Below are 11,181 nucleotides of genomic sequence, written 5' to 3'. Positions count from 1 at the left end.
CAGCGCTGGCAGGGCAGCCTCCTGGAGCATCCTTAGTCAGTGCTGCCCCTTCCTGGCTTCCCTGCGCTCGGCGCTGCTGGCAGGGGCCCCGGCCCCGCTCCGGGTCGGGCCCCGCACAGGGCGGGCTGGCCCCGCCGCTCCCTCTCCCCGGCAAAGGCGGCGAGAGAAGCCCCGGGGCACGGGCAGCGCTTCGGGGCTCTCCGAGGCGGGGGAAAGGCTGTGCCCCCCGGGCCCGGGAGCCGGCGACGGGACGCGGTTCTTCTTGCGGGGCCGGAGAGGGGAGCTCCGGGGGGGCCGGGACCGGGGGAGCAACCCCGAGCAGGGCGGAGGGGGAGCTGGGGGGGGGGGGGGCCGCGTCCCGGGGAGGGCGTGCTCCCGGCGGAGGATGTGGGCCGGGGGTGGGGGTGCGCGGTGAGGGGTGGAGAAGTTATAAATCAGCGGGGCCGGGTCCGTCCGGTAACTGATGTCCGCGGGAGGTGAAGCCGGCGGGGCGGCTCGCAGCGGACACTCCCTTTCCGCGGGGCCGGGGCGGGAGGGGAGGGCTGGGAGGCTGCTGGATGCGGATCCCCCGCCGCTCCGCGCCGTTTTCTCCGCCGCCGCGGGAGGAGCCCGGGACCGAGGAGAGCCCGTCGGAGCCCAGCCGCCGCCTCCGCCCCCGCTCCGCTGCCGTCGGCCGGGGCAGAGCCCCGCGCTCCCGCGGGCAGGACCATGCCCCGCCAGCTGCTCTCGGGGACCGTGCTGCTGGGAGCCGCCCTCCTGCTCGCAGGTGAGGGTCCGCCGGGACCCGCTGCCCCGTCCGACCCCCCCCGCTCCGCCGCGGACCCCCTCCGGGCACCTGCCTCCCCTCCGCTCCCCTCCCCCGGGCGGGGGAGCGATCCCCGCTTTTCGGAGCCGCATCCCGGGCGGTCGTCAGCCTCCGGGATCCCCGGGGGTGCGGAGCCGGGGTCCCTCCCCTCCTCCCCCGGCCACGGGGAACAGCCGTCCGGGGCCACGGGGCAGGCTGCGGGGCAGGCTGCTTCCCCCCCCGCCCCCCCCCCCCCCCCCGCTTTGTTTCCAAGTCTCAGCCTCTCCCGGTTCTGGCCGTGAAGCGGGAAAGGTGCCCGTTTCCTTCGCGACAATCCCAGTCCCGCCGCCTCCCGCCCGGGCGGGACGGCGGAGCATCGCCCCGGGGCTGCCCGCGGGGGGCGGCCGCGCCGTTCCCGGCGTGGATTTCTCTCGAGGGTGGGATGGAGCCGCTCTCCGGCGCCTGCATCCCGCAGCTCCGCGTGTGCCGGGACGGATCGGTGCGGGTCTGCTTTCCTTCGTCGGGTTTTATTTCACTTCGGGAGAGGAGCCGGTCCTGCCGCGCCGGAGAGCCGTGGCGGGCGGCGCGTCCCGGCATCGCCTTGCTGTCACCCGGAGCAGGGGTGCGTGGGGGCCGGACGAGGGCCGGTCCCGCAGCCCTGTCCCGCACGGTGCGCCCCGGGGAGCGCGCATCTTCCGCGGGGTCGGCGAGCAGCCGGCTGCGAGCGGGACCAAACCCCGCGAAGGGGCAGGAAAGCCCGGTTCTCCCCCCCGCGGGCACCGGCGTGGAGGCCAGTGGGGGCCGCCCGACCCGACCCGCTCCCCCGCGCAAGCGGCCGGGGCTCGGTCCGCTCCGCCCCGCACCGCCGATCCCGCGGGAGCGGACCCTGCGCGGTGCCCGGGGCTGCCCAGGGGGAGAGACGGCGGGGCCGCTCCGACGAGACGCTTTCCTGCTCGGGAAGTGCTGATTCATCAACTTTGAAATAGATATATACCTATTCTTCTTCTTTTTTTTCTTTTTTCTTTCATTTTTTTTTTTTCTCCAGGAAAGTGCTAATTTCCCCCCATTATTTGTCTCTGCTAAGGAGGTTCTTATGCCCAAGGATGAAATAGGCACAGGCATGGGACACCCACCCTGGATACAGGAAATGTGGGTTCAAATCCTTGCCAGGCTTCCTTCACAGCTTGGGCTTGAACTTCGGCGTCCCACTCCCGCGCGGGCTCCCGCAGCCACCCCTCTATGCTGGGGAACTGGCTTCCTCTTTCCTGTCGGAAAGGTTTTCCATTGTGCAAACCACGGCAAACCCACCGCCCAGGGAGAAGGTGGGCGCTGCGAGCCAGGGGCTGTGAGAGACCCTGCTTCGCCTTCCTGTTCCAGGGACTGCCAGGGACATGCGCACCCTGGACCAGTTCCAAAGGGGAAAAGTCGGCTTGTTTAGGGGAAAACCTGGTGCTCTGGGTGCTGGGAACGTACATCCCGGGGTCGGCTCAGGTGCGATAGGCACTGGAAGGATGCTGCTCTGCAGCTTGGCTGAGTGCCTTTACAACCGTTTTGCTGGAAATTTGTATCCCCCCTGCTTAAATGTACGAGAGATTGTGTTCCAAATCAGAATTTAGACTTTTTCAAACTCTTTGATTGTGTTCCATTTTCTTTTTTTTTGGAAAGAAAATCATCCTTGCACATCTTCATTTGGATATCCTGGATAGGTTGATCATGCTTCTTCTGGGTCAGCAGTAAAACCCTCCATAACTGCGTTAGCACGGAGAGCTTCAGGGTTACTGGTGAAGTGGGGGGATGTTTCGTACCTTGCATCTCTCTACGCTTTTCTTCCCTTTTCACCCTCTTTCACTGCCTATTTAACTTAAACCTCTTACTCAGGCTGTCCAGCACCTCCCTTTTCAAGTGTTCTTGGTGAAACATGATTCATCACTGCCGTGTGGTCCACTCCCATAATTCAGCCTCTGCGGGTGCCTGCTGAGCTTCCGTTTATTGACAGGTGCCAGAGGAGGTTCACAGAAACAGTCAGTGGTTCAGGAGTTACTACAGAGAGCTTCATAAGGAAGCGACAGAAGAAAGTCTTTTAGCTTATATATGTCTAGTTAATAATTTAATTTTCCCCAAAGCAACACACAAGCTACAAGCTGTGAGATTCCCTATTTAAAAAATAAGAATAAGGAAATGATGCTTCTTTGACATGTGAGTGTTTAGCACTTCAGCTCTCTTGTATTTTTATGCACATGCATATTTTGGCTTCTGTGGGAAAGAGCAATACTTTGTGTTTTGCGTAGTACTCGCATATGTTTCCTTTATAGCTTGTATATATTTATTTCACAAATTATATTCCATATATTTATGCTAAAGACTGTACACATAATGGTCAACATGAAAATGTTGTTGCCACATTAAGTTCAATCTCCCAATCCTAGATTTCGTATGACACCATTCATATGAGAATAATTTTAATTGCTAGCATTTGAGAATGTGAAGGACTGGGGTTAAACCCTGAAAAGATCAGATTCTGCAGGCTGGATCGAGGATTATGCTGCCACATTTCCAGAAACAGAAGATGATAATTTGGCTCTATTTCCAGCCTTCCACACAGAAGCAATATCTCACAATTAGCAGCTAGAAGATAAATAGACTATTACAATCTGTCTGTGAACAGTGCCATATAAATCTCAGTTATTCCAGTTGGAACTAGATCATCAAAATGCCCAGCGAATGATGGACTTTTCAATTTCATGGTCAGCTGGAAAAAATGAAGGAAGAAATGCCGGGTCAAATCTAATCAGCGCTGAGGTTAATTTCTTGCAGTAGCTAACCTGACTTCTCCGAAAGTGCTGTTCAGATGGAAGCTCATACGTTAAGGTTTCAATTTGATCTGACTACTCAGCTGAAACAGCTGCACAGACACACAGCTACCACGGTCTAATTTGGGATTAGGGCTGGAGATCTTCATGGAGTCCGGAAAAACTGAGTTTCCCACTTCTTCTGGATCTTCATGGAAACAGGGCTGCCTTAAAAATTCCAGACTACATTCACATAAGGCAGAAGAGTTAGATCCTGCTGTATAACACAGGTTTTTAAAAAAACATATACGTGGGGTTTAACTATCAAACTGTCTGGCATTGCTAAAGCAAATCGCTTACATCACTTACTGATCTTTTACCAGACAGGTGTTATGCTCATATGCTCTACACAAAGCTAGATTTAATTCTCTTACACCTGGTGTAAATCTGGAGCAATTCCTGCAGGCTAGGCTAGCATCTTCTAGATTTACGGTTCATTCTGGAGGAAATCAGGACTTGGCCTGTGCCCTAGTAAAGATCTACATATCCAGAAGCACCTGATACATTTAAACCCCTAAAAATTTGCCACTGGGGAGATTTGAGGATTTTTCTGGTGGTGGTGGTTGCTTTTGCTTTTTTTTTTTTTTTTTACATGTGAACAATAACAAACAAGCTGAGCCTATTTTTTATCAGATGCTTCAAAGACTGAAACCAGTAGCCCTTCACACTGTGTGGGTGTATAGGACAAAAGGAAATGGTCCAGATTTTCAGGACAGTTGCTGAGTCCTTAAACTTTAATGTGGTTTGGAAACTTCAAGCACAATGTTTATCAACTTGCTAGTTTTCATGTCCAACTGAGATTGGGAAAGGAAGAAGCTCAGCAGACGAGCGTTAAGGTTCGGCGTTTCAGAAGCCTGTGTCCAGTGGGGCTGTGGTCGGGCTTTATCAGCATAATTGTTCCTTTGAATCCCCCAAAATCAGGGGCTGGGACTTCCTGCTGCAGCCCCAGAGGGGATGGAAAGCGAGACGGCCACGAGAGTAGCTTTGCCATGAAGCGTAGGATACCTAAGCACCGTCACCTCTGCTTTGGAGGCAAGTCGCTCCTCTTGGTGTGAGACCTTCCAGAAGCAAACTGCTCCCTCCGTAGATATGCTTTATCTTTAGATCTCACTTCCCCTCCAGCAGTCTCTATTTTTCCTCTACCAATACTTGCAAGAATGTGGGGAAATGTTTCTGTGTATATTTGAACATGAATTCGACACATGGACAGCGCCAGGCTCTTGTCTCTTTCCCCTTGTGATGCATCCTTACTACACGTATTCCTGCAACTGAGAAACAACCTTTCCCAAGCATTCCCAACTGGGAATGACCTGACTTCTTAATCCACCATGTGGGAACCGCTCATCCTAAAACTGATCCAGTGATTGTTAGGAAGGTGTCCACACAGTTTTCTCCTACCCAGATGCAGAAGTTCAGTTCCGTTCCCCCATGGCTCGAGGTCATCACTGCATAAATCCTGGTGGTTAACAGAAAAAGATACGCTGCAAGCAGCATTTTGAAAAGTGAAAATACAGGCATTAGCACTCTCTCCAAAGCTAGGCGTGGCACAATATCAGGCCTTTTGTGACTGGCAGAATTAATTCATGCTGGAACTAAGCAAAGCGGTAATAGATTGAGAAACACAAGGGTGTGGGGCAAGAGATTTGAAACTATACATTGCAGAGGTACTTTTGTCTGAAACTGAAGTCTCGAGCTGTTGAGATGTATGGAAAAACTTGGACTGGGGGTGTGGATGACTGTTTCTTTTGTCTTAAGTCATGTTTGGTATATGAGGGTTTCTTTTTGTGGCACAGTGGGTGGAAATGTGCCAGCCTAATGGTGAAGAGGAGGATGATTTTGCTAGTGAAGCATCTGCATTATTCAAGACCATTATAGCAGCTTGTGAAAGTAAACTGATACATTTATCGTCTTTCCTAGACTTTCATTTGGCTTGTGTTAATGGAGAAGCAAAAGGTTCATGTCCACGATGACCTGATTTTACTATTTCTGTTGTTTTCCGTCAAATCCTGGTTGATTTTCATTGCCAAAATCAATTTGTCCTTATTCATAATGTTAAGTCACTGCTGTAACATATTTAGACAGAGCACAATCCAGTGTGGTGGCATTGACACTGATTTCTGTTTGCATGATTACAAGACTTTTCTAGATGGTGAAGCTCCTCTTCCAGCATTCACTCATACATGGCACTAAGCACTCCTAAATGCACTCCCTTTTAAGCCATATTCTCTCTTTTGGAGTTATGGCCTTGAAACAAGGTGATCTTTGCCGTTAGAGCAGCTGAAGGATGGGGAAGTGGTTAGAAGGAAGCTGTTTCTAGCACTTTAGTGGGCTGAAGATGCTGCAGTGATGTGGTAACATTATTTCCGCACCGTGCCCGGAAGCGGGGGCAGAGCGGGCAGGGCATGGTGGCCCTTGCAGAGCTGGGGACCTGTGAGCAGATGTCTCCACTCCTCGGAAGTTCCCCTGGGAAGCCCGTGCTCTGGGAACAGGACCCCCTGCTTAGTGCGTGGGGAGCGGCGAGGGATGAGTGTGAGGGCGTTTCATGAGAGGAATTTCACAATTTCACATAGTTTGCTTAAGCGTCCTTCCTGTGGGATTCTTCCCTGCCATGGAGCGAAGGAATTCACCCCTTTTGTTCCCATTGTCGTTCCTCTGTGGAAAAGCCTCTCATCAGGATCACCATGGACTAATGTTAACAGAAGCGTGAGAGTTGCCATCCTGGATAAGACAAGGGCTCTGTTTAGCTCTGTGTCATGTCTCCAGTGGTGTCCAACATTTGATCTTCAGGGGAGGTTCAAGGAACCTTGCAGGAAGCAGTTATCTGATAAAATTCTCCAGAGAGGAAGTTTTTTTGTAGTATGATCTAAAATCCACTATTATTTACTAAGAAACCGTGGGACTGAGGGTCAAGGAAACCAAAATTAGTGTCTGCCAAAATTTAGGTGTTGTCTATGTTTGTGGCAAATGGATATAACATAGTGGGACTAAATTGCATTATAGTGCATAATACAGAGAATTTTCTTCTGTTGTGCTGGCAGCATTTGGGGTGAAAACCTACCCTTCTCTGTTTCACATAGTGCTGGAATTAATATTCATCCTAATCTATTTTATAAAGATTAATTATTATAATTTCCCAATGTAAATTGAGCCGTAGACAAGCTTGCCAGAAGCTTTCTGCATATGCATCTGCCGTAGACTTTGCAGTTTGGATGTCATTGAACTGCAGAATGGGTTTAGCGTCTTGAGCCATTGCAAGGGAGTCCTCTGTGCAGACTGTTCTGGTTCTCACTTCTCTAGTTTAAACTGTTGTGTTGCATGAGTTATTTTCCCTTGTTTTGAAGCCAGGGCTTTTGCTTATAGCTCTGTCTTATAGGTTAAAGAAAGGTGGATGGAAAGTCAGCTCCCAGCTTTGTCGTCTTTTTTTTTTTTCTTGGAGTGTTACAGGACAGTTCAGCCCCAATGATGGAGCATCGGAAATAATAATTGGCAGCCTTCAGCAAAGTGGAAATCCTGAAACTTTGCTTTATATTTTCTTTTATTTAATTCCAAATTTATTTCTGTGTGCACAGCTTAGTGACTAGTACAGCCCCAAATGGATTTGGTAGGCCTGTACTTCTGGCTGAGCTGGCACGTTACTGGCTGGTAGGCAGTTTGTCTACTTAGATATCTATGAGAAATAGTCTTCCAATTGAATCCTATTATATTGCTTAATTTGTCTTGCCAGGATAGCTGTAACAAAATTTAAGCATCAATTCAGTATATAATTTTAATTTGGTCAAGAAAATTTACCTCTTTAATCTATATAGGAATTTTAAATTATTCATGAGTCTGTTTTTAATGTACATGCTTTGTCTTTGATACCATATCAATACTTTCCTACTATGCCAGTTAACAGGATAAATTTTTCTCAAAAAATACCAAACTGATGATTGTGTGCTGGCATCTGTCACAGTGGAATTAGAGCAGAAGCGCAGTGATTGCTGACACGTGTCAGCAAGTGACAGAGTAGATCTGATGGCTCACAGATGTGACATGGGTGGGGCTACCCATGCTCCTGTAAGCAGCACAGGCTTAATCTTGTGTGGAGGTGTGAAACCATGCTCCTGGGTGATTGCCAGTGGCCGATCACACGGCATCACTTTTGGATGGGCAGATGATGGAGTCACAACTGCCTCTCATCTGCAACGGCCTGCGCAGGGTCTCCCTGGACGGGCCAGGGCGGGTACGTCGAGATGGAGGGGTAGGTAGGTGAGCCAGACCTAGGTCCATGCCAAATGTGGCTGTGAAGGTACCGCTCTGCTATAACCAGTCTGTGCTATAACCCATCTCTGCTATTACCAAGAACAGCCTCAGCAGACCTGGTTTTTTAAGCTGGGCGTTCACTCTGTTGGAGAGAAGACCAGACCAAGGTGGACACAACTGTGATATTGCTCTTGCTATTCCTCAATGCACACCACATACTAGTGCGGTTTGCCCCCTCGGTGTGATTTACCAAAGAGATGATCCCATGAGGGTTCATAATGGAGGCGTTAGACTGTACATTTGGATTGCCATTTTAAACTCTGTATGCTGAACGGGGAATAAAAACTTTGTGATTACGGCTGATTTTAATTCTTCTCTGTAATTGTGTTCCTCTTATACAGCTAATGAAATGAGCCAGGCTAGATGTCGGCAAAGGTGCTCATGTCCGATCCTACGTTTCTAGACTTACTAAAATTGGATGGCTCGAAGAGGAAACGAAGATTTTTTTTTTCTCTCAAGGTCTCTGAATGTTAAATTTTGAAATTTATTTTTAAATGGCATTATGTAAAGTGCATGTGCCCATGTTCAAAATCACCTGGTGACTTTAGGGCAGACAGGACACGGTGTTCTGACAAGCTGGTGAAGCTAGTGCTTTCAAACAGGTATTGCCTGGGCACAGCACACTGAACTGCACAGCCTCGGCTGTCTTTGTGGCTTTCTGGCTGCCCGGGTATGATGAGAAATGCTGATACTTTCAACAGGTAGTAACTAGAGCTGGATTTACTTCAAATAACCGTCTGTGATTTCAGCTTGTTAAATTTCTAGATCTGAATTTTTAAATGAGTAAAACCCCCTGCTCTTTAACAAAGTGGTTTTACCACAGCCTTCTGCAAGCACAACCTTACTTAGCTAGGGCAAATACTGGCAAAATACGTGGTAATTATTGGGGAGATACATATTTGTTTAGATTTACAGATACTGACTGTATTGGTATGATCATGTGTACTGCTCAGAAGTGTTAATGAGGGGCTATCAGAATTGTACTTGCTCTGTTTTTAGCTACTGGGTGTTTTGCTTTGCCTCTGTAGCATCTAATCTTCTATCGGTGTGTATACACATCTAGGGACAACAAAAGCATGCAGATAGTAAATAAATTCTTATCACTTGCTCTGAGATCCAGAACTGAGAGCGGAAGGACACACTTGCTCAGATAATAGACATACACATCTCTCTGTGCCTGTGAAGGCCTTTCTGGGCGGTAGCATATCCATTTGCCCCGCTGACTATTTTTAATTCCAGAACATGGAGTTAGGGTCAGGGCATTTTAGTCTGCCCAGGACTTTTCTTATCTACTGTGATAAACCTTATGCTGTTCAGACTCTAGTATGATGCTGTATCATACAGCAGCCCAGCCTTCTCATCCATTAACCTATCCATTTTCTTGGCTGACCGTTATGTCCCAGTGGTACTTTAAATTCTTAAAATATAGTTGAGATTAATCAGATTTAAGCATCTAATCCAGAAATCATTGGGCATGTGTTGCAGAACACCAAACCGGGTAATTGGAATGTCCCTTCTAGACCTGGAAGGGAGAAATCAATGAACTGATGATTTTTATGCATCGATGTGTATGTACTTTGTAATAAATAGCTTCCAACAATTTTCTTGATCTTGAAAGCAAACGAGAACACATTTCAGTCACAACAGAGGCATGTGTGAGTGATAGATCTGTTGAGGAGCGAGACAACTTGAATTGTGTCTTCTGCCCTGAGCGTGTTTCTGTTTTCCGGCCGTGTACCAGCACAGAAGGTGCCTCTCTTTGCACAAGAGCAAACAGGAAACCGGGACAAAGCTACCTTGGAGCCAAGAACCGATGTCTGTCATCCCCTGCAAGCCCCCATGGCTCTTAGCTGCCCTGCAAAGTTCTGCTTTGACAGAAATAGCGGTTACATTTTGCTGCTTCAGATCATGAGCTTGCTTATCTGGACAATTGTCAGTGTCAGCTCGGGACGTAGGCATATCTCCTTGGTACCTCACAGACAGGCTGTCTTAGTTTCTCTTCTGAAGACTTTAGGTGGGATGTTTGGATTTGCTTCAGAGTAGCGGTATGAAATTAGGTGTATGAAGGGCTGTGAGCTTTCCTGTAGGATGGGGACCTAGATGGCATCTGAAAGACCTGGAGATACTGTTTTGAACCTCAGGATGCCTCACGGTTTGGCACTGTAGGTCTTTCTTGGAGGCTATTTCTATGTACAGGCAATGGAGGTGATGCTTTTTGCCTCTGGATATAGGAACCAGATTGCACTGCCGGCTTTGCCTGTGCTTGAGCACTAGAAACCCAGGCAAAATAGACAAAACAGAGGCTATTGATGGCATGGAGGGGGAAGAGTAGCTTCTTCCCGTAGCTGTTCTTCCCAGCCGCCAGCAGTCAGAGAAGTAGAAAGCTTCACTATCCAGAGTGATCCCTTCTCTCTCTAGCCCTGTGGCAGGATCAGGCCAGACTTCTGCCCTTCAGGCAGAAAAAAAAAAATCAATTTATTTTCCAAATGACACTCAAATGTAGAGACAATTCTGCCTAGAATTTTTATTGTCTTCTAAATGCAAGTATTGATGCTGATGAGAATCTCAGTGTTGATTAAACTAGGAGGACCTGTTGGTCAGTATTTCTCCTTAAGGTCAGATGTAAATCAAAACTTTAAATGGCTTTTCAGAGTTGACCACAAGTTCCTTTTTCTCTCTCTTTTGTTTTAAATAGAATGATGTGGTGTGATGATGTAATTTGAATTGTTACGGATAGGTACAACTGTCTGACCAAACAAAACAAGTTGTATTTACTCACAGAATGGTCTAAAGTACCTTTAGAAGAGTTGGTAATACAATAGCTTGCCAAGAGCTCTGAAATAAAGAAAACTCCTAATAATACAGATTTCCTTCCAAAATAGAATAAAGCTGTATGCCCCACATGAGGTTAGCTGGTGGCCATGTTCTGTTTGAGGTGCTGCTGGAAATCAGAGTCAGCTCATTCTCATTGGAGATGCACTGAAGGTCAACCCCCACCCTCCTAAGCATTTTGGCCAGATTCTGCAATTGCTTATTGGTGGCACACACGTGGTTATTCCCATTCCCTTCAATGGGATGACTCATAAGGAAGTGCTCATGAGGAAGAGTAAAGTCCTGGGCTGCATTTGAACTGAATGACCCACGTCTTAAGGAGCCCAGAGAGATGAAGACCCTATTAAGAAATCGTGTGCGTTCTCTTTCCAGTTCAGGAGTGTCCTCTACAAAATACGTTTTTTTCTGAATTTG

The 11,181-nt window shown here is 48.6% G+C and overlaps 1 protein-coding gene across 2 annotated transcripts in view; it reads left to right on the top strand.

Annotated features, from left to right (window-relative positions):
* The first annotated feature begins 475 nt into the window (after nt 1-475).
* Nucleotides 476-11,181, top strand: part of FLT1 (fms related receptor tyrosine kinase 1) — a 115,036-nt gene continuing 104,330 nt past the window's right edge. For both annotated transcript variants that reach the window (XM_075419903.1, XM_075419914.1), the window contains exon 1: nt 476-766. In XM_075419903.1, the coding sequence (XP_075276018.1) occupies nt 709-766 (58 nt within the window). In that variant the 5' untranslated portion in view covers nt 476-708. The remainder of the gene's footprint in view (nt 767-11,181) is intronic.

The sequence above is a fragment of the Opisthocomus hoazin genome, chromosome 1, assembly GCF_030867145.1.
Source record: "Opisthocomus hoazin isolate bOpiHoa1 chromosome 1, bOpiHoa1.hap1, whole genome shotgun sequence".
NCBI classification, from domain to species: Eukaryota; Metazoa; Chordata; class Aves; order Opisthocomiformes; family Opisthocomidae; genus Opisthocomus; species Opisthocomus hoazin.
The sequence above is the reverse complement of the archived record's forward strand: the minus strand, read 5'-3'. Positions and strand labels throughout refer to the sequence as shown.